Source organism: Salmo trutta, chromosome 14 (genome assembly GCF_901001165.1).
Source record: "Salmo trutta chromosome 14, fSalTru1.1, whole genome shotgun sequence".
Lineage (NCBI taxonomy): Eukaryota > Metazoa > Chordata > Actinopteri > Salmoniformes > Salmonidae > Salmo > Salmo trutta.
Genome location: NC_042970.1, coordinates 43,753,092 through 43,775,662, shown reverse-complemented (window position 1 = coordinate 43,775,662; position 22,571 = coordinate 43,753,092). Strand labels below are relative to the sequence as shown.

Sequence of the window (22,571 nt, the reverse complement as noted above, 5' to 3'; positions counted from 1 at the left end):
GTTGCTGATCCTCAAGTGTCTGAGTGTTTGGATCAATATGGAGCCCTCTATTATTAGCCTCTGTACCAAACTGTTACTGCATTACATATCACTATGGACAACACAACAGGTGGACTATTCTACTGCTAAACCTAAGTGCTAGAGTCAATCCGATCACCTGTTTACTGTTAAGCACCTTCAAGGTTTCCGTGTTAAACGCTGCATGACGTATCAATCGGAAATGACCGTTTGAATGTCAGTCGTGCTGTAATCTTCTGCAGTCCGTATTGAATCTAGGCCTTACTGGCAACCAGCCAGACAAGATATTGAATCTTCTCTTGACGTTCTTTTGTCTGCTCTGCAATGGCGTACTTTGAAACTCTCCATGTACCAAAAAGATAAAGTACTTGTGCTAACTTTTGTCTAATGTATTTAAATAAACTGCTGATAAACCAGTCAAATGTTGTAGATTTCCTGCTCACATCCTTGGAGTCAGTCTGTAACCAACATGGTCTTGCTAAAAGGCAACCTATTCCAAACAGGTTCAACACAGGCAGAAGAGTGCCCCAGCTAACTTATTGTACTCACGTTCATGAATTATTACCAAATATCTCTGATGAAATGTAACAAATTCATGAACAGAAATGAAATTGGACAAGGAATCACACAAAATGTCAGTGTGTTTCAACTATTTAATTTCAGTTGAAATATAATTGTTTACATAGCCAAGAACAGAAATAGAGGTACATATACTATATCAATTAAGTTATTTGTATATATGTATAAAATGTATATATGAAATGTAAAGCTAATAAAAACATGTCTTTTTTTAAACCAGTAATGTACAGCCCCAGAGGGAAAACAAAAAACAATCCGTATAAAAAGCGGCAGATTTATGAAAACAACCTACATGATACCAGCCAACATAAAATAGATTTGACTTCCTGCTAGTTTTTGAAACTGAAGATTAACTTTCTACTTGCTGGCCACTGATGATGATATCACATTTGAGAAAGTTGACATTACATTTACATTTGACATTTTGGTCATTTAGCAGACGCTCTTATCCAGAGTGACTTACAGTTAGTGCATTACACTATGGAAGACTGTATTAAAGCAATGTCATGGTAATGCATCTTTCAGAAGCTAGTGAATCTGGGAAGAACTTCCAATGGCAGTGTCCCCAGCAGAGGCAATGGTAGATGGAACATTACTACTGTGTGTCAAATACAGTAGGCCACTTGTTCACCACCAGCAGTAACACTGATCTTCCGTCCAGGCAGTTCACATCCTCTACCCAGAATAACATTCTTCACCCTCCATTTTAGAAAAAATAAGAACCATGGTGGAAGAACAACACAGGATGAACTGCTGAGGCTATTACATATACTTTCCCTACAGAGAGCAGGTGATTTGATTTGACCAATCAGCTTGCTGTGATCCTCAGGGTTAGAGGTCAAAGGTAAACCCTAAAGGTCATGGGTAGTCCAGACCTAAATATCAGGTCTCCAGTGAAATGGTTTGTCTTCAGGATATATGGCTATGTGTCACACACATACAGTAAGGCACAGTATGGGAAAATGTACAGTCCACAGTCTGACATATTTACATAAATGACATCCTAACATATTATAGACTGTATCTCATATTCAACCCAGGTGGGGTATTTAGGGTCATAATAAGCTCTCAAGATTAGATTACGATAAACCCAAACTGATTTGACCCTTTTGCCTAATTGAAATAGTACATCTTTGAGATTGCACCTCTCAAAGCTAAGACGTCTCAGGGACTTTTGTGTGACATCGCATACGGGAACAAAGAGAGTTTTCTCTTTTTATACAAAAAATAAAAATCTGTCTTTGTATATGATACAAAAACATATCTATCTATGACGGCAGCAGCTTATGAAGACACAGCCATCCTCTCATCCTGTCGACCCGTACTCTTCTGAAACACAAACACAGAACAAAGAAAACGTTGTAAAATGTTATGACGTCGTTTTACCATGTTTATACAGTCGTATGTAAATACCAGAGGGGTTTATAGTATCACAAAGCAAGAGCTCTGATGAACTGATCACGTGGAGTCTATTTTACTATGCTCCTAAAAGTCTATATTTATGAACTCAGAAATATGAATATTTCAGACAATTTAATAACTTATCGATCATGCTTTGTGACATCCCCCCAGGTACATAACATAGACTTTAGAAAACAGAATGTAAACACACATATTGACCCCTGACTTACATGTTGGTGGTGTCGCTGCACCTTGAAGGCAGGGGCCGGAAAGTCGCTGCCCACTTCCTGTTCCGACTCCCGCCCCCTCTTCCCAGCCCCGCCCCGTGCCAGATGACCTGGATAGTGAGGCACAGCGAACTCATGGGCACATCCTGTCCGACAGAGTTGCTGATTGGACGATCCTGCCTGCTCTGTGTGCGCCATTCCACAGCCTGCAGTGACCAAGAGGCAAACAGAAATAGACCCATAAGAATGTCCTCCTCTACATAACACTGCAAGTGACTGTTGTGACCAGTCTGTGTCCAGACAGATATGAAATACTGTGTCTAGACTTACTCTGAGTGTATGTTGGTCCGGGTCGTGGCCTCACTCCACTGTGTCCCGGCAGCTCCTCACCGTTCACATTTACTCTACTACGGCCTGGAGAGAGGAGAAGAGAGGGAGAGGGGAGGGTAGAGGAGAGGTGAAGTGCGGGTTGGAGTGTGCTCACTTTGCAGTCGTAGGGTGATATTATTTGGGATAATGTATGAACGGTATCTAAGGAGGTTTCGGCAAACGAGCCTCGCTCACCATGATGGCCATTGAGCCCACTGTGTTTTCTACCAGTAGAGGGCGATGCCACCGCATTCAGATCCTCAATGGGACTGGTTGGCACAGCTGCTAGTAAGCCTATTGGGAGAGAGACACAAGTTATAATGAATTATCAAGTGTGAGAAAGACAGCGATAGAGACAGACAGACAGAAAGAAAGAGAGAGAGAGAGAGAGAGAGAAAAAGGGAGCGGGCAGGTGATAGGAAGAGAGTGAAAAAGAAAAGCGAGAGAGAGTTCAATACAAAGCGAGGGAGGGAGAAAAATACGTACTGAGTCCTCTGTATTTGGACAGCTGCTGGTACATTTGTCTCATCCTCTCTATGTTGAGTCGGCTGGCCTCTGCATGGTTCACCATGGGTTTGGGGTAGTCCACCCCGACCACACATTTGGCCGCCCGCTGCACCTCTATGGGGGCGTTCCAAGGGTCGTAGATGTACTTGTCTGGCATGTCTTTCAGGACAGGTAAGTAGCGTCTGCAAGCAGAGGGAGAAATTAAATCTCAGCACCTCGTCACAACTGCCAGAGGAGTTGGTTCAGCATAACATACAGACAGTAGTCAGACAGAACAGCCTTGCTAATGCATGACTTGATAAAGAAGATACTTGTGTGTGTGTGTGTGCGTCTTGTGTGTGTGGGTGTTTGTGTGTGCGTGCATGTAGCTATACTAACCTAATGAAGTCTCCTTCAGGATCTATTTTTCGTCCGAAGCCCACGGGGCAGTAGCAGTGGAAGAACTGCTGGAAGAAGGAACTGCAGGAGTGACACAACCAGCTGCCTGCGTTCACACTCCAGTCTGCATCCAGCAGCAGCTCCTCAAACACCTGACAGACACACACAGAACAACAACACAGTCATTCACAGATAATATGCATCACTTCTGATTCTTCCCCCCTCCCTCCCCTCTTCCCAGCCCTCTTCTCCTCCACCCCTCCCTCCCTCCACACCACCCTCCATCTTTGTCTACCTTCATGCCCTCCTCCCAGCTGATCCACAGGTCTCCTCTGGTCAGGAAGCAGGCCACGGCGTGTCTGGCCAAGTGGTGGATCCAGCCCTCCTGCCTCAGCTGAGTCATGATGGCGTCGATCCAGGGGAAGCCCGTCTTGGCTTCGGCCCACTTGGCCAGCGCCTCGGCGTTGCGGTCCCAGGGGATGCGGATACAGATGGGGTTCCCGTCCATTTTGTCGAAGCGGGGGTTGTTAGTGGCGGCCGTGTAGAAGAACTCACGCCACAGCAGCTTGTCGTAGAGAGATATGGGGGGACTGCCGTTCGTCTTCACCTGAGGGGAGAAGAGAGAGGAGAATGTAATCTTGAGGAAAATAGGGGCAATCTTATGTGATAGTTAGGTAGGGATGGATGTGTGTTGGTGTTAGGTAGGGACGGATGGATGTGTGTTCGGTAGGGATGGATGTGTGTTGGTGTTAGGTAGGGATAGATGTGTGTTGGTGTTAGGTAGGGATGGATGTGTGTTGGTGTTAGGTAGGGATGGATGTGTGTTGGTATTAGGTAGGGATGGATGTGTGTTGGTGTTAGGTAGGGATGGATGTGTGTTGGTGTTCGGTAGGGATGGATGGATGTGTGTTGGTGTTAGGTAGGGATGGATGTGTGTTGGTGTTCGGTAGGGATGGATGGATGTGTGTTGGTGTTAGGTAGGGATGGATGTGTGTTGGTGTTAGGTAGGGATGGATGTGTGTTGGTGTTCGGTAGGGATGGATGGATGTGTGTTGGTGTTAGGTAGGGATGGATGGATGTGTGTTGGTGTTCGGTAGGGATGGATGGATGTGTGTTGGTGTTCGGTAGGGATGGATGGATGGATGTGTGTTGGTGTTCGGTAGGGACGGATGTGTGTTGGTGTTCGGTAGGGATGGATGGATGTGTGTTGGTGTTCGGTAGGGATGGATGTGTGTTGGTGTTCGGTAGGGACGGATGTGTGTTGGTGTTAGGTAGGGATGGATGTGTGTTGGTGTTCGGTATGGACGGATGGATGTGTGTTGGTGTTAGGTAGGGATGGATGTGTGTTGGTTTTAGGTAGGGATGGATGTGTGTTGGTGTTCGGTATGGACGGATGGATGTGTGTTGGTGTTAGGTAGGGACGGACGGATGGAAGTGTGTTGGTGTTAGGTAGGGATGGATGTGTGTTGGTGTTCGGTAGGGATGGATGTGTGTTGGTGTTCGGTATGGACGGATGGATGTGTGTTGGTGTTCGGTAGGGACGGACGGATAGATGTTTGTTGGTGTTAGGTAGGGATGGATGTGTGTTGGTGTTAGGTAGGGATGGATGTGTGTTGGTGTTCGGTATGGACGGATGGATGTGTGTTGGTGTTAGGTAGGGATGGATGTGTGTTGGTTTTAGGTAGGGATGGATGTGTGTTGGTGTTCGGTATGGACGGATGGATGTGTGTTGGTGTTAGGTAGGGACGGACGGATGGAAGTGTGTTGGTGTTAGGTAGGGATGGATGTGTGTTGGTGTTCGGTAGGGATGGATGTGTGTTGGTGTTCGGTATGGACGGATGGATGTGTGTTGGTGTTCGGTAGGGACGGACGGATAGATGTTTGTTGGTGTTAGGTAGGGATGGATGTGTGTTGGTGTTAGGTAGGGATGGATGTGTGTTGGTGTTAGGTAGGGATGGATGTGTGTTGGTGTTCGGTAGGGATGGATGTGTGTTGGTGTTCGGTATGGATGGATGTGTGTTGGTGTTTGGTAGGGACGGATGGATGTGTGTTGGTGTTAGGTAGGGATGGATGTGTGTTGGTGTTCGGTAGGGATGGATGGATGTGTGTTGGTGTTCGGTAGGGATGGATGTGTGTTGGTGTTCGGTAGGGATGGATGTGTGTTGGTGTTCGGGAGGGATGGATGTGTGTTGGTGTTTGGTAGGGACGGATGGATGTGTGTTGGTGTTAGGTAGGGATGGATGGATGTGTGTTGGTGTTAGGTAGGGACGGATGTGTGTTGGTGTTAGGTACGGATGGATGTGTGTTGGTGTTAGGTAGGGATGGATGTGTGTTGGTGTTCGGTAGGGATGGATGTGTGTTGGTGTTCGGGAAGGGACGGATGGATGTGTGTTGGTGTTCGGTAGGGATGGATGTGTGTTGGTGTTCGGTAGGGACGGATGGATGTGTGTTGGTGTTAGGTAGGGATGGATGTGTGTTGGTGTTTGGTATGGACGGATGGATGTGTGTTGGTGTTCGGTAGGGATGGATGTGTGTTGGTGTTAGGTAGGGATGGATGTGTGTTGGTGTTAGGTAGGGATGGATGTGTGTTGGTGTTAGGTAGGGATGGATGTGTGTTGGTGTTCGGTAGGGATGGATGTGTGTTGGTGTTAGGTAGGGATGGATGTGTGTTGGTGTTCGGTAGGGATGGATGTGTGTTGGTGTTAGGTAGGGATGGATGTGTGTTGGTGTTAGGTAGGGATGGATGTGTGTTGGTGTTAGGTAGGGATGGATGTGTGTTGGTGTTAGGTAGGGATGGATGTGTGTTGGTGTTTGGTAGGGACGGATGGATGTGTGTTGGTGTTAGGTAGGGATGGATGTGTGTTGGTGTTAGGCAGGGATGGATGTGTGTTGGTGTTAGGTAGGGATGGATGTGTGTTGGTGTTAGGTAGGGATGGATGTGTGTTGGTGTTAGGTAGGGATGGATGTGTGTTGGTGTTTGGTAGGGACGGATGGATGTGTGTTGGTGTTAGGTAGGGATGGATGTGTGTTGGTGTTAGGCAGGGATGGATGTGTGTTGGTGTTAGGTAGGGATGGATGTGTGTTGTGTTAGGTAGGGATGGATGTGTGTTGGTGTTATGTAGGGATACGTGTGTGTTGGTGTTATGTAGGGATACGTGTGTGTTGGTGTTAGGTAGGGATACGTGTGTGTTGGTGTTAGGTAGGGACGGATGTGTGTGTGATAGTATTTAGTAGGTGTAGTTATGTGTGTGAGGTACTGTACCTTCTTGTAGAGCTCTGCCAGTTTGCTGTAGAAAAGTCGACAGGATAGACATCCAAAGCGGAGGTAGGGGCTGAGACCTAGAGGACTGGGCAGCAGGGGGCTGGCGGTCTTCCTGGTACTCGCAAAATTCACCTGCCACGCCTGGAGAGAGAGAAAGGTGGAGGTTTAATATATGATACATCTATGATATAATTGGACAGGAAAATCTGCAACGCTCGCTCACCGTAAAAAAAAAATCACATCTATGATATAAAACATAATTACTAATGAGTCTGTGTGTGTGTGTGTGTGTGTGTGTGTGTGTGTGTGTGTGTGTGTGTGTGTGTGTACGTGCGCGGTTACGTACAGTGGAGAGGTCAGGTCCCAGTTGTCTCTCTATCCTGGTGAGAGCTTCACTCTCTCCTCCTGGCCACACAGCTGGAGCTAAGCCCTCTGTATCAAAGCCTGGGGAGAGAAACACCAAGCATATTTAGACACTTCAGGTAAATTATCTCCAAAACTAGTTTTTTCCGCTCCTAAGAATCATTATGGACAGACTTGAAAGAATTGCTAAAACAATTTAATGTTCAACTCCATGAAGCAAGTATGGACACCCATTCCAATAGAAAAGGTGTCTTACCCAGCTCCTCCAATAGGGGTACTCCGTACTTGTCCCTGTGGTTGTCTGAGACAGGGGTGACACATCGACCCATGCTGGCCCGGGACAGAGCCTCTACTGGGGCATCGGGGGGCGGCATGGAGCCCACCAATGTCTGGAAATGCTTGAAGGTGAGAGGAGGATGACCCCCGTTCAGCTCTATGATCCTACAGAGATGAGAGGGTTTTCAGTTAGGGCTCTGTTTAATCCAAACCTCTAAGTGATGTCATCCGGGTGTCCCACTCACTTGTCCAGGTCGTAGAGAGTGTGTGAGATCCTGCTCACGACCTCCACTCCAGCCTCTGTGGCCAGTTTCTTAATGGCTGCATCCCGCTCCTTACCGAACGGCTCAGAGTCACACTCAAACGTCAGCTGGGAGATGTTCCAGTCCTGAGAGGACAGGACACAGCAGACACACACTGGGGTTAAAACAATATATACTGATCGGCTTTGAAATGGTCAGCAAACAGTGATACGGTGCGGTCAATATTTGCTGTCCCTGGGGGTGAGGGAGGCTGGGGAGAGGGGGAGGGGAAACGTGTCTCACCTTAAAGAGTCGGGGGAAGATGTTGGCCGGCTGACCTCGGATCACAAACAGACGGGAGTTGAGCTTCCGAAGGCTTGAGTCTAGATCTTCCAGACACTGCAGCAGGAACCTGAAACACAGGAGAGGGACGACGACCGTCACTACATGGCCATGCTGGAGAGGACACTGCTTCCGGGGCATTCTCAGAGCGTGAAGAGACTCATGTTTACTACTTAGACCTGACACCATGTTTGATTGAATAAAAACCCTCATAAGTCCCACTAAATAATACGTTATAAGTAAATGAATAAGAACATGTTTGTTGGATCAGGAAATAAATACATCAACTCTGAATCGCTTTCCAAGAAGCAGACCGACGCCCTTTGACCACATGTCCATCATTTACTATTATTTTACCCTGCTGGTCATCTATGAACATTTGAACATCTTGGCCATGCTCTGTTATAATCTCCACCTGGCACAGCCAGAAGAGGACTGGCCACCCCTCATAGCCTGGTTCCTCTCTAGGTTTCTTCCTAGGTTCTGGCCTTTCTAGGGAGTTTTTCCTAGCCACCGTGCTTCTACACCTGCATTGCTTGCTGTTTGGGGTTTTAGGCTGGGTTTCTGTACAGCACTTTGAGATATCAGCTGATGTAAGAAGGGCTATAGAAATCAAGTTGATTTGATTTGATCATTTATGTTATAATGGTGACGCAATGATCATGTTATAATTGTTACATCACCGCATGTATAACGATGCAGGTTTCAACAACTAGTATTTCACACAAACTTTCTGAAGCTCACATTTGCCTTTTCGCATTTATGACACCCTTTCCAGCGTTTATGCAGTGAATCATGTCATTGGGGCACAGATTCCGTCCTCACTGTTGCATATGTAATATCTGGCATGAAACTGTGCCATGGTTGAGTTAGCGGCATCACAGCATAGTATCCCAGGTGACTGAATGGCTGACTGAACGTAGTCATCAGAAAATGCCGTGATCCTTCTGCGAAGCGTAAGAACAGCCCCCCGAGAGAAGAGCAGCAGGAGATACATGGTGTGTCTGTCTGGTGTTTGAGTCAACACCTGAACACCTTTTGAAGACAACGATAAACACACACTGCCTGTGGAGTGAGACCAGATAAGCCGATAGGCCTGCTATCTGTCTGTTGCTCCACACTAGCAATTCTCCAGATCAAATAACAAAGAAAGTATATGTGTTACAGTTGAAAAAGGTGGCTAATCCAGCTGCGGATCTGAGGGCCACTACCGCCTCCTGCTGCTTGAGCAGTTAAGAGATCAAGCTAGGCCGCTCTGCCACTGCACACCCTGCTGGAAAGTAGGTCATCCCAATAGCAACCACTGACTCGGGAAATGTAACTCTCTTTAGGCACACTAAACCGGCTCCCTGCCTGAACGACGCCATTTTACAGGCCTTGGCTCTACGCTCTCTAGTTTTTGAAAGATGCCAGAAAGAATGCCCCGGAGAGGATTTATTCAATTGTACAGAAAGTGAAGAGAACATTTGTCTGGCCGAGGCAACGGTAAGTACTCGGAGGGAAATATTTATATTACACTATTAACGCTCTCTAAACTGTCACCGCGGAAAAGAGAAGCTGTTGCCTTTGCCTGCTATTCGTCCCATTAGTATTCCTGGTCTAAGTTAAAAGGACCACGGAATAAGCGCCACTGCACTATTTCACATGCTCGCCATCAACCAATGTTTAAAAGGGAATAGCCTAGTAGATACCCAAAAGAAGACTCAAACATAGGATCCACAAACTTTCAGAACCTACCATAATAGCTACATACAGAAGTCACTATTTTTTATCTTGAAAGCAGACACAATTACAATATAGGCCTACTGCTGCAATCCTTACTCTGCTGGGCCCAAACAAGTACCTGATGATGTCAGGATCCAGGCTTTCCGCTGGCACATCTGATCACTCCATACTACCGTCCTCTTTAGCAAGGCCAGATATTGGCAACTGTGTGACGGGAGCTGTTCTGAGAAGCACCACAAAACTATAACCACTAGAACAGCTGGGTCTGGGCCAATTCAGTGTCATTGATTTTCAATAAAGATTTGTACAAAATCTTGAATCGGACTTTCAATTCACTTTTTGAATTCAAATGGAACAGAGTCCAACCCAACCTACCTCACCCGCTCTGTAATAACACTGTAACAGCACTGTAATAACCATTGAGTTGTATTATGGTAATAACACATAAGCATTCCGAGCATGGACAATTCATATAAATCTACTGGGACAATAGAATGGTGTTGACTGGTTGGTTGATGGATGAATAGATATGGTTGTTGTTCCTCACCTCCACCGGTTGACCCCCAGGTTGGAGGAGCCAGCGAACCAGGGGTCTAGGAAGTAGACACAGCGCACCGTGTCTGAATCACGCACAGCCTCCAGCAGGGCCGGGTTGTCGTGGAGACGCAGTCCCTTCCGGAACCAGTGGATGGAGTTCTTGGCCATGTTCAAAAACAGGGCCTGGAAAAAAAGACAGGAAATGTTAAATGTTTAGAAGCACAGTATGTACTTTAGGGAATGGGTCACATTTAAAAAAAAAATGGAAAGAGTTAAAGACTCTAAAAGGATTTATCAGAGAACTGATTATTAAATACACTGGAAGTTAGAAGCATAATATTAATATTACACCATTTTTGTTAGAAACAATGTACAAAAAAAGTATAAAATTGATTATGTATTTCTGTTACAGACTATATGATGTATAGAGCTGAGAGTCAAATGGGACTAACACAGTTCAACTAGCCTAAACCAAGCAAAGCACTGCTTCAAATCTCTCGTCTTCCAATTAGTTTGATTTATTAAAACTCATTATTTGCGTTTTTCTAACAAGAAAATAATGATCTCATCTAAAGCAATTTGCGGACAAATCAGAAAAATATAATAATGCACGAAAGCAATAGAAATAAATATTGCCATTATATTTTTTTTATCAACTTGCAAAAAAAGACAATACCCTTAGTTTCTCAACTTTTGAATAAAGTTATGTCACACTCAGATAGTACAGCTTGTGGCAGGCACATTTATGACACAATGTAGGTGATTTGGTCACCGTAACATCAGAAATGTTAGACCACAAGCATCATCAACATAATATACATTGCATAACTGCACACAAATTGTTCAGAAAGCTCTGACAGACACACATACATACAAATGTTATACCGTACCAATGGTCAGACAACTTTGTTTTTTGATAACATGGAATTATTATGTTCTGTACGCATCTTTTCCAATTTTAGTTACTGACAGCCTTGTTCTGTACAATGGTCTCTACCTACATAGTAGTATACTCTAAACACCCCAATTCATTAAAAAATGTTTATATATATATATTTATATATATGCTCACACCATTCAAACCAATGAGGGTTGTGAATTGTAAATCCAATTATCTCAGAATAATTCTAAGGTCACGATTTGCCAATGCACAGCCTCAGAATCAGGTCAGTTACATGTACCTTATGTAAGTATAATACATGTGCATGGAAGAAGAAAGACCTACATTCTGATAAGTAATAATCTCCATCGCTTACCTGTAAAGTGTTGTCAAGGATGTGTCTCTTATGTCAGTACCGTTGACAGGATCGTGGTCTCTCAAAGTGTGAATCAAACAGTCGGGGTTTTCTTGTTGGGTACGGTTCGTTCTCCCGGTGCAAGAACAAGACAGTTGCATAACTGTTCTAGCTACTGCGCAAGGCCAATGTTCCAGAACAACACGTGATATAGAAATATAAATGAATAAATATGATGTCTGTTTCAAAGCACAGTGACTTTACTGTCTAGTTATAAAGTTCTATGCTCCCAGCAACACGCCCCAACAAGCAATAAAGAAGCGACCTAGAAATCCAATTGGTTGACGCAGTAGGCCTTTACTCACGTTTTTGCGGCATGGAACGATCGGGAGTACTTTTTTGAGATGCATCCAGCTGCAGCCTCGCAGAATAGCCTGCGACTAAAACTAGCCCGTCACTAAAACCAATACTATCTACTGGCAGTGGTTAATCTCTACCACATACACGTGCATTTATTTTCTTTCCTAGATTCCTTTCCTTGCCCCCTTTCCTTTCCTAGTTTCCTTTCCTAGCTTCCTTTCCTCTCTACTGGACGTGTTAATCCCTACCACATACATGTGAACTCCTTTTCTTTCCTTGATTCCTTTCCTCCTTTCCTCGCTCCCTTTCTTTTCCTGTTTTCCTAGCTCCATTTATTTTCCTCCTTTCCTAGCCTTCTTTCTTTTCGTCCTTTTCTAACTTCCTTTGCTAGCTTCCTTGTCTTTCCTCCTCTTCTTTCATAGATTCCCATTCTCATTTCCTAGCTCCCATTCCTCTCCTCCTTCTCTTTCCTAGCTCCTTTCTTCCTTTCCTAACTCCTTTTCCTAACTTAATTTCCTTCTTCCTTTCCTTTCCTACTTTTCTTTCCTAGATGCAGAATGTCGGCCCAGTTTCACCTAGTTTCATCCTCTTCACTACTCGCGACTGGACTTCCTCTCACTACCATATTTGGTGGTGAGAAAATGTGTAAATGGCTGCTTCAAATTTATAGCCCCCTGTGACATCTCTGGGGTTCCCCTTCTGTCTGTGAGGGTAATTTTAGTGACTGGCTGCTGCCGGGCTATTGACTTTCTAGTATTTACAGGTGGACTTTTGGTGGACTAGATATGATTTCTTATGTAGTTTTCGTGCCATTTATGTTTTCATTGTAGGTTGAAAATATGTATTTTATATGGAATAACTTAATTTCTATAACCTGAAACCCCGCCCTGTTTTTCCGTGTATTTTGTGATTGGTTACATTGGGAAAGACCCGGATGTTCACGGGTGGTAGGATTTTAGAGTCCTGTGCGTAGTGCAGTTGCCTGCTAAAACATTGACACAAGCGCAACTGTGTCGGCCTGGATGGAGGACGTTATGAATTAAATAACGTACACGTTCATATATTCTGATTTTGAATAAGTATCTGAAATCATACAAACATCAAAAACATAATTGCAAATTGTTTACTTTGAACATACGATAAAATGAATGAAATGAGTATAGATTTTTATTTGGGCAGTTTCAGCGTCACTTTGTTTGGGGTCCTTCGTTAGCTAGGCGCCAGTCACTCTCTTGTTAGCAACAGAGCTACCTAGCTAAACGTCTGTGTTTTGGATAAATCGACTTGAATACTGTTTATTTTGATATTCGTGGTCTCAGAATTGGTCAGCGATGAATTTAGAGTTGCTCGGTAAGGATCATTTATAATTATTCGATAATTCTTTGGGTGCAGGACTTCACGTAAAGGAGGATATCGTAGCTTGGCAGCACTAGCATGCTAATTAACGAACGCCAAACGCTATACAAAGCAGTCTGAGTATATGTAACGTTAGTGATAAATACAATCTATATATTTCCAGAGTGTTAATCTTACCTTTTAACTACAAGGTGAAATCACACCGCAAAATAGCAGGCAACTACTACTATTAGACGTTAGCCATTACATTAGCCAATGAACGATCTTCGAATGTATGGCACTGTCGTTTGGCCACAGAGGATGTAAACAGTCAGTAACGTTAGCTAGTCTGGATTGTGTGCTCTTCCAGCTGTTATATGACCTAAGTCAGTCTATATGTACTAGAGACCTAACCACATGATTTGTTATTTTTCTATAGAGTCGTTCGGGCAGAACTATCCAGAGGTAAGCCATTCCAATCTTGTTCTACATGTTACTTGTCATTTACATTTTGTTAATTTAGCAGACGCTCTTATCTAGAGCGACTTCCTGTAGTGAGTGCATACGTTTTCGTACTTTTTTCATACTTTCATACTTGTCAACACATCTCTCACACACCCCTCTCCCACGCAGACAGTGGACGGTTATGCCTAAATGCTCACCCGAGTCCTTAGAATAGAACATTGATTAATACATCTGTGTCTGTGTGAGTGTCTTCACATATAGTTGCGATCTCATTGACAGGAAGCCGATGGCACTCTGGACTGTATCAGCATGGCTCTCACATGCACCTTTAACCGCTGGGGCACGCTTCTGGCGGTGGGCTGCAACGACGGACGCATCGTCATCTGGGACTTCCTGACACGGGGCATCGCCAAGATCATCAGCGCTCACATTCATCCAGTCTGCTCACTGTGGTGAGGAAGCAAACCACAGTCACGAGAAAGGGAAAACACCAGGGTTGGGGTCAATTCCATTTCAATTGCAGTCAATTCGGGAAGTACACTGAAATTCCATTTATCTTCAATACTTTTCAATGAGGAAGAATTGGAATTGCAATTTGGTTTACCTTATGAATTGATTGCAAATGGAATGGACCCCAACACTGGAGCACAAACACTTTTCAGAATCAGCAAACTATGCTTATATTTATATATGCTAGATTGTTCTTGATTTATTTACTCATAAACCCATAATTTGGTCCTGGAGCCCTTGTCAAAAGGTGTTTTGACTGCGGTTCTGAATTGTTTTTAAGTGTGGTTCTGAATCTTAACTGTCCTGAACCTTAACCTTGTGCCTCTGCAGTTGGAGTCGAGACGGTCACAAGCTGGTGAGTGCCTCTACAGATAACATAGTGTCGCTATGGGACGTCCTTACGGGAGACTGTGACCAGAGGTTCCGCTTTCCCTCGCCCATCCTCAAACTGCAGTACCACCCCAGAGATCTGTGAGTTTATATATATATATATATATCTAACTCATCTTATACCTCAGCCTAGTCTTGTCCTTTCTAACTCATAACTCCTAACCCCATCCATTAACCTACAGTTAGTACCACCGACTCCACCCAGCTGGGAATATATATCTATACTTTGACCTTAGCTCAGCCTACACCTCAGGCCTCTTATGATTCCTCATTTTTTGTTACTCCTAACCTTAACCTTTACACACACAAAGGTCTGTGAAGTGGTAGTTTATCTAATACTGGATAAGGGAATAACGGTATGGAACAATATGTAAATCCCAACCTGTCCTGTGTTTCAGTGACAAAGTCCTAGTGTGTCCTATGAAGTCAGCTCCGGTGCTGCTGACCCTGTCCGACTCTAAACACGTGGTTCTGCCCGTGGACGACGACTCTGACCTGAATGTGGTGGCGGCCTTCGACCGGCGGGGGGAGTACATCTACACCGGCAACGCCAAGGGAAAGGTCAGAGGTCACTGGGGCCTGGGTTTATTTATTTGTGGATCAGACATTTTGCCATATTCTTTTTCAATTTAGCACTTTATAGGTTGTGTGTGTGTTTGTGTGTTTGTGTGTGTGTGTGTGTGTGTGTGTGTGTGTGTGTGTGAGCTTATTGTTCTCACTGATGTGATCCTGCAGATTCTGGTGCTGAACACGGACACACAGGATCTGGTGGCATCGTTTCGGGTGACGACAGGGACCAGTAACACCACAGCCATCAAGTCCATAGAGTTTGCGCGAAAGGGCAGGTGAGAGGACTGAGACGAAACCAATCAGTGTGTGTTGGTGAATGCTGAAAGGCAATGGGACTGTGTTTGTGTGGGAAATCATTCTGGTACTTAGAAGGTAGTTGTGTGCCTCTTACGGAGAATATGTCATAGTTCCGTCAAAGGACTGATCGTGATCCGCTCTCTTCCTCTCCAGTTGTTTCCTCATCAACACAGCAGACAGAATCATCAGGGTGTATGATGGGAGGGAGATTCTCACCTGTGGGAGAGACGGGGAGCCAGAGCCCATGCAGAAACTACAGGACCTGGTCAACAGGTGAACACACACACACACACACACACACACACGCCTTCGCGGTGCATACAAACCACACACATGCTCACTTTGATACATCTCTTTCCTTCTCTCCCTCCCCGCTTGTCACTCCCTCACTCCTTCCCCTCTCTCTGTAGGACTCCCTGGAAGCGGTGTTGTTTCTCTGGGGATGGGGAGTACATTGTGGCTGGTTCAGCCCGGCAGCATGCTCTGTACATCTGGGAGAAGAGCATTGGCAACTTGGTGAAGATCCTCCATGGAACCAGAGGAGAACTACTGCTGGACGTGGCTGTAAGGAACCACCCAAAACCTTTCTTTTTCTAGTCCTCTTCTTCTCACTAGCTAATTTTCTTGAGTTATTCTCTTTTTTTGCCTCGTTTCTGGAGGATGTGCTGCCTCTGTTTTGAATTGTCTGTACTGGAAATACACAGAATTGACAGTAACTCATGGTGCTGATGGACTTTGTCCTGACCTATGAACCCTGACCTCTCTGCAGTGGCACCCTGTGCGGCCAATCATCGCCTCCATATCCAGCGGCGTGGTGTCCATCTGGGCTCAGAACCAAGTGGTGAGTGACACATAATACAGGTTGGACCTGAGTTCTACACCCCGGAACTGGTCTGGGTGCTGGACTGGTCTCTTTCTGCGACTTGGCTACCTAGGTTTTGATTTCAGAGAGTGATTCCTCTGCCTTTGCAAGTGAATCTGATGGAGTGGGTTAGTTAACTCAACGCTATGTGTTTTTGTGTTCAGGAAAACTGGAGTGCGTTCGCCCCAGACTTCAAGGAGCTGGATGAGAACGTGGAATACGAGGAGAGAGAGTCTGAGTTTGACATAGAGGATGAGGATAAGAGTGAACCTGAACAGACAGGTAGATGTGCGCGCACACCCACGCACACACAGGCACACACACGCACACACACGCACACCCTTGCATTGCGACTAGTCAGGGCCTGATTTGTGTGTGTGTGTCAGGTGCTGACGCTGCGGAGGATGAGGAGGTGGATGTGACCTCTGTTGACCCCATCGTAGCATTCTGCAGCAGGTAAGTGTGTTCGATGAAGGTAGACAGGTGTTTCAATGGTGACAGCCTTACAGCTTTAAATAGGCATTGCAATTGAATAGAAGTCTAATAGTAATACAATGATGAATATGGATTGTGGTCTCTGATCTCCCCCCTGTGTTAGTGATGAGGAGCTGGAGGACTTCAAGGCCCTGCTCTACCTGCCCATCGCTCCAGAGGTAGAAGACCCTGAGGAGAATCCATTTGGTCCCCCTCCGGATGCAGCCGGCCAGACCACCCCTGTAGAAGATGGTTCAGCCCACACAGGGAGCGGGGACAAGAAGCGCCAGCCGTCCTCAGAGGGAGTTCCGCCCAAAAAGAAGGCTCGTACCACCACCATCGAACTACAGGGGGTGCCTAGTGATGGTGAGAGTAACACACACACAATATGAATACTTTTACTTTTTAATCATGAACTAGTACCCTGACCTGTGTATTCTCCCACTATCGTAGAGGTGCACCCCTTACTGGGGGTAAAGGGAGACAGCAAGTCCAAGAAGAAGACGGCAGGGCGGCCAAAAGGCTCCAAAGGTAAAGAGAAAGACTTTCCCTTCAGGCCCAAACCCTACAGGGGGGACAGGGTCTACCCTGACGGAGCGGTAGCGGGAGGAGGAGCAGGAGGAGGAGGAGGGATGAAGGGCAGAGCGGAGGGGGGCCTGACTGCAGCAGGTAAGGATGCAATATGATATGAAGCCACCATGAGGAGCCATGCTAATCCTGCTAGCTACGACGCTTCACCAGCCCTCTGCTCCCCCCCCCCCCCCCCCCCCCCAACTGATCCCCAGACCGTCAACCCCTGCACACCACAGCCTCACAACCCGCCTCTAACTACTGATTGGGAGCTGATTCTGGGCCAGATTAATAACCACAAAATCCCATCGAGAGATTCTCCCCTTTTGTGAGGCGAGGGGGTTAGTTTCGATTCTGGTTATTGGGTTTGTTTGGTTTCCAACATGACCGCCGGCCAGCTAGCTGGCGCTCTCCTGATCTGCGGCTGGTTTGTCTACTTGCTGCTTGCCCTTTGACCCTCCTGCTCCGCTCCTGCCTCGCTCTCAACAGGGCTTGTGTGTCTCTGTTGGTTGTGTGTCTCTGTGTTTGTTGTGTATATTTGTGGAATCAAGTTGTCTGCTCAAAGATTGGTGATGTTTGCTGTGCTTTGTTTTTAACAACTGTCAAATCATCCAGCCGGACCACAATGCAAGACACTGAGAGAGGAGCAAAACTGAGCCGCCATAGGCTGTGCTCGAAGGTCTACTCGTTTTTTATTGGTTAAACACCTAATGCATTGCTGTCCATCATGACCTTGACACCAGGGCTGTTCCCTCATTTTGAAACACACCATCTGATTGCCTGGAAATAATTGGTCATGTTAGAAACAGATTTGATTAGTGTTTTTGCTACATTATTTTGAAATATCGAAATCTGAGAAATTAAGCGAATTGATTGCATCCAAATTGGCCACAGTTTATAGGATTCATATAATATTCAATAACTATATTACGTAACATCTGATTTGGACCAAAAGTTTTACTAACAATGAGTCAGACATGAGAAATCCAAAGGGTTGGTCAAAAGCCACCCAAACCCCCCCCACCCCCTACTCCAATCCCACCACAACGACGAGTATATAGTATCAGTTTTCTGTGTCTGACAAGTAGTATGGAGCTGCGGCTCGGAGTATTGTTTCTTCATCTTATGCAATGTATTCCCAGTAAAAAAAAAATCCCCCCTCTGTTCATAGAAATTACTAATTGAAGTTGTTAGGTTTATGTCCCCTCCTACATCCAGATATTATCAGATTCTGACCACTATATGGTGCTGTTCCTACGACCACTATATCCTGCTGTTCCTAACCCTAACCCTAACCCCCCCCCCCAATGTTGAATGAATGGTTCACCCAAATTACAAAGTGACATGGGCTTCCTTAGCCTGTAAGCAGTCTTTTTACAAGGTATGAAAGCAACCCATGTATTGTTTTTGTTGGCCACTTTTTCAAACGCTAACTGTTTAGTCAACGGAATATATATTAGCATTTTTACGCTTCATGTTTAAATCATTCTGAAGTATCTAAAAATGGATTTTGTAACTCAAAACTGTTACTTATATATTTGGGAATGAAGCGCGAAATGCTAATATAGGTACCATTGACTTACATTGGATTTGTACCACAAATGCTAAAACTTTAGCATTTGAAACAGTGGCCAGATAAACAGAACCAAAGTATGTGTTCTTTGGTTGCTGCCATACCTTGTCCATAAACTGCTGACTCTTCAGCTCCACTATACAAGTTGCGTTTCTTTGCCTTGGTGATGTATGTAATGCTAGAGCGCATTGGCCGAGACCAGAGTTGGCACATTTGCTATTTAACCCAACAGTTTTTGTGACAAAACTATTGGTAGAGTTGAAAATGCGATGGAGAAACGGTGAACTTTAAATTTTTATTCTGTACATGAAAGCTTAAGCGGAAAAGTACATTTTTGTGTGCACAACATCATCGCGCACTGATTTTAAAAGTGTATTTTTCTGCATCAAGTCCGTTTAGTGGAAACGCATCACTAGTGGGAAAATGCGCATATTTTCTATATTCTAGAATATTTGCATGAAAATATGTCGTCAATTGGATAGAAGCCTAGCTATTGTTAGAAAAAGGTTTGGTCCAAATCAGATGTAAGGTACTATATTTTATGAATGCTATAAATTAAAATGGCCAATTTGGGTGCAATCAAGTAGCTTAATTTCTCAGATCAAATTATATTTCAACAAAATAAGGTTGCAGGAATTCTAATCTTAGTAGTTTCTAACTACAGAAGCAATTTTCAGAACAATCTGAGATGGTGGGTGTCATGATTTTCTGAAATGACATGGAACGACCCACCAGGCTATGCTCCTGCGGTTTAAAAAGCGAAATTGACTTTTTAAATTTGATTTAACCTTTTATTTATCTAGGCAAGTCAGTTAAGAACAAATTCTTATTTACAATGACGGCCTATAGGGAAACAGTGGGTTAACTGCCTTGTTCATGGGCAGAATTACATATTTTTGACATATTTTTACCTTGTCAGCTCTGGGATTCGATCCAGCAACCTTTCGGTTCCTGGCCCAAAGCGCTAACCACTAGGCTACCTGCCGCCGCTGTTGGAGAGTGAGGGAATTTCTTCTTTTGAATCACATTTTATTTTCCAATACACATCTAAAAAGCATCTCTTTTTCTAGTTGCATTATTGTTTCAATGCTAACTTTTGCTGTTGCCAAAGTGAAGGAATTTCTTATTTTGAATCCCATTTTACTTTCTAATGCACCGCCCACCACTCTTCAAGTTGCATTGTTGAGAAACTCAGTATGCTAAGAGCCATGATATACCTGAAATGCCTCTGTATTGAATTCAGTGTTTAGTTCACGTTGACCGACCATACTGTCTGCTCTGGGAAAAGTTTGAAAATCATTTTGATGCACTATAATTTCTGGACCTGGGAAGAAGGTCAAATGGGCAACATTTTAATCTGTTCAAGGACATCATCTCTGACTGTTTTTCAGACAAGAAGGTATGTTGTGAGCTATAATATATTTATTTTATATAGCGCTTTTCATTACAAAGACAATCTCAATGAACAAAACAAATGCAGAGATCTGGATGGTCTTGGGCAACGGTCTTCCACAGCTTCTGATGTTCTGATGTTGTTCAGAACGGCTGTGCAGTAGCCGAGGGAGCATCGACGGCACAGAGAGGGCATCGTCGGTCAGTTACTTAGACAGCTCTTCATCAGACACCTCGTTCCTTTTTTTTCTCCCCCCCCCCCTCGTCTGTAGGTAGGCTGGACAGTCCGCTACTGAAGTAGTGGGTGATGCTTCTGCAGCTATTAGCACCGGGAAAGAGCACCGCACCTCGGCAGTAGTCAGGAAACAGTCCCCTATCAGGCGGGCCTCTCTCATCCCCTCGCTCCGCTGTCCACATCAGTCATGCAACCAGGGCGGGTGGAAAAAGCTGGTGCTGATGCGTCCTTCAAATGCCTAGCCAAGCCAAACAAACTGACTCGCCATTAGTCGAGCAACTCCATGGGTCAAAACCACCAGATATTACAGCTTAGAAACACTCAAAGAAGTCATAGGAAACAGAAAGTTGGTATAAAAATAAATAAATACTTGAAACGACATATTTTAGAAATGTGTAGAAGCTCTCTACCGATGCTTCCTCGTGGTGCCATGGCAACCATGTGAGTATTCTATTCATGGGGTTCTCTATTCTGTGTGATATTCTTGGTGTCTTTCCTACAGGGAGCCTGGTTTCACAGTCCTACAAGCAGCATGATATCGGGGGACTGGACTGAGCCAGCACCATAATCATCATCGCCCCCTGTGGTTCTGGAGGGGGAAGGACAGGCACCTAAATTCGGGCCTGTTTTTACACTCTCCTAAAATCAAGACTCTTTGTGATATCACTCAAGACTGTCATTATGGTATCACCCCACCACAACCCCAAAAGACTCATTATGACATCACAGCCTTCTATTGCTCAGGCTGTGACTTTCCCCACCGGCTGTCTCTCTCTCCTCTCTCTGTGCTGGCTGCTATGGTTACCTGGATTATCTCCCTCCTGTCAAAGACTGATGTATGTGACCTGATGATGTCACAAGTTTTTAGATGAGAGTTCGGACTAGGAACTCCTGCAGCATAGCAGATTCACACGTTCTCATTTTCACCATTTTTTTGGGGGGGGGGATGAGTAACAGAAACAAACCAAGAGAAGAGGGAAGCAACAGTCTGCAATAGTATAGGGTCACCTCTCTTCTCCCCTCCTGTCTGTCTTTTTTTTCTGTAGGATGACTGATGTACAGATACAATACAGGTGTTATTACATGGAATGTGTCCCAACTGGTCTGCTTTTAACTCTGTTTCTGGACATGTCTTTTTGTGTGTTTTGTTTCTTTTTATACATGTTATTAAACCATTTAGATTTGTTTTTGACTCGACCACTGTGTTATTGAGTCATCCCGACTAGAGCTTCTTGTCTGTGGAAGAACAATCTCTCACTCTGCTTACCCCCCCCCCCCCCCCCCCCCGGCAAGGCAAACCAAACCCAACGTCTCACTACAGTTACAACGCATACAGTAGTATCCTCTCCACCAATCATAGCGAAAGCAAGCCATGCACCATTTTGTAACCGTCAGAATGTTATGACAGGTTTGTGGCACAAGATGGCGCTGCTACAACACCAATTCCCCCCCCCACACACACACACACAGCAGGACGGAGCCTGGTGAGACACAGCCTCACTCACTGCCTGGCAGAGCTAGGTAGTGATAATGAAGAGCTTTTCCCTGTCATTTGGATTCCATTTTGTGCTTCTGCACAGTTGGGTTCCATTTTGCCTTTATTTTTGTAAGACCCGATTAGGAACGAGAGGATTCACACAGGTGAATAATACAGAGTATGGAGCTGATTGCTGCCATCCAGTAAATTAATATATGGTCCTATACCCACTGCAAAAGTAGTTTATTTATTTTTTTAATTTGAAGAAGGGGGAAAAAAACAGAAATTGAGAGAAAAGAAAAGACACCACAACAGCCAATGGGCTAGTTAAACCTTCCCGGTCCCTCTGTGTGCATTGCTTATCTGGTCGAGTGGACCAATGTTGCAGATGGAAATGTCATAGGCCTATAGGAAAATATTACAGTTGCCTCTGACTGTCTATGTGTGGACAGCTGTTCACCCTCTTAGGCTGTCAGGGTAATAAAGGAATGTGTGTATGGGCAGAAGGTGCATCTCCTCAGCATGGCTGACTGGCTCATCATTCACGCTGGTTATATAAGACCGAGCTCATTAGATAATTGGCCAGGCGTGTTGCCGTTG

General features: G+C 44.9%; 2 protein-coding genes across 3 annotated transcripts; one reads left to right on the top strand and one right to left on the bottom strand.

The window, feature by feature from the left end:
* Nucleotides 1-651: 651 nt before the first annotated feature.
* On the bottom strand, nucleotides 652-11,673 carry LOC115208141 (cryptochrome-1). Its single transcript, XM_029775981.1, has 14 exons — nucleotides 11,483-11,673; nucleotides 10,237-10,409; nucleotides 7,926-8,034; nucleotides 7,626-7,768; nucleotides 7,361-7,545; nucleotides 7,088-7,185; nucleotides 6,742-6,882; nucleotides 3,775-4,086; nucleotides 3,480-3,631; nucleotides 3,081-3,283; nucleotides 2,790-2,888; nucleotides 2,556-2,639; nucleotides 2,229-2,431; nucleotides 652-1,926 (listed from the first exon to the last, which is right to left on the bottom strand). The coding sequence occupies exons 2-14, from the start codon at nucleotides 10,392-10,394 to the stop codon at nucleotides 1,882-1,884; spliced, it is 1,932 nt and encodes a 643-aa protein (XP_029631841.1). The 5' UTR covers nucleotides 10,395-10,409; nucleotides 11,483-11,673; the 3' UTR covers nucleotides 652-1,881.
* Nucleotides 11,674-12,787: 1,114 nt separating this feature from the next.
* On the top strand, nucleotides 12,788-21,686 carry LOC115208142 (retinoblastoma-binding protein 5). Of its 2 annotated transcripts, none has more exons than XM_029775982.1 (14): nucleotides 12,788-13,171; nucleotides 13,596-13,621; nucleotides 13,901-14,073; nucleotides 14,462-14,602; nucleotides 14,920-15,082; nucleotides 15,257-15,366; nucleotides 15,542-15,661; nucleotides 15,799-15,952; nucleotides 16,158-16,229; nucleotides 16,415-16,532; nucleotides 16,637-16,706; nucleotides 16,849-17,090; nucleotides 17,178-17,393; nucleotides 20,997-21,686. In XM_029775982.1, exons 1-14 carry the CDS (start codon nucleotides 13,153-13,155, stop codon nucleotides 21,047-21,049), a joined length of 1,677 nt encoding a protein of 558 aa, XP_029631842.1. In that variant the 5' UTR covers nucleotides 12,788-13,152; the 3' UTR covers nucleotides 21,050-21,686. The 2 variants fall into 2 exon arrangements, with proteins under 2 accessions (XP_029631842.1, XP_029631843.1); XM_029775983.1 differs by having other exon boundaries at nucleotides 12,793-13,171; nucleotides 17,178-17,255.
* The last annotated feature ends 885 nt before the right edge of the window (nucleotides 21,687-22,571 follow it).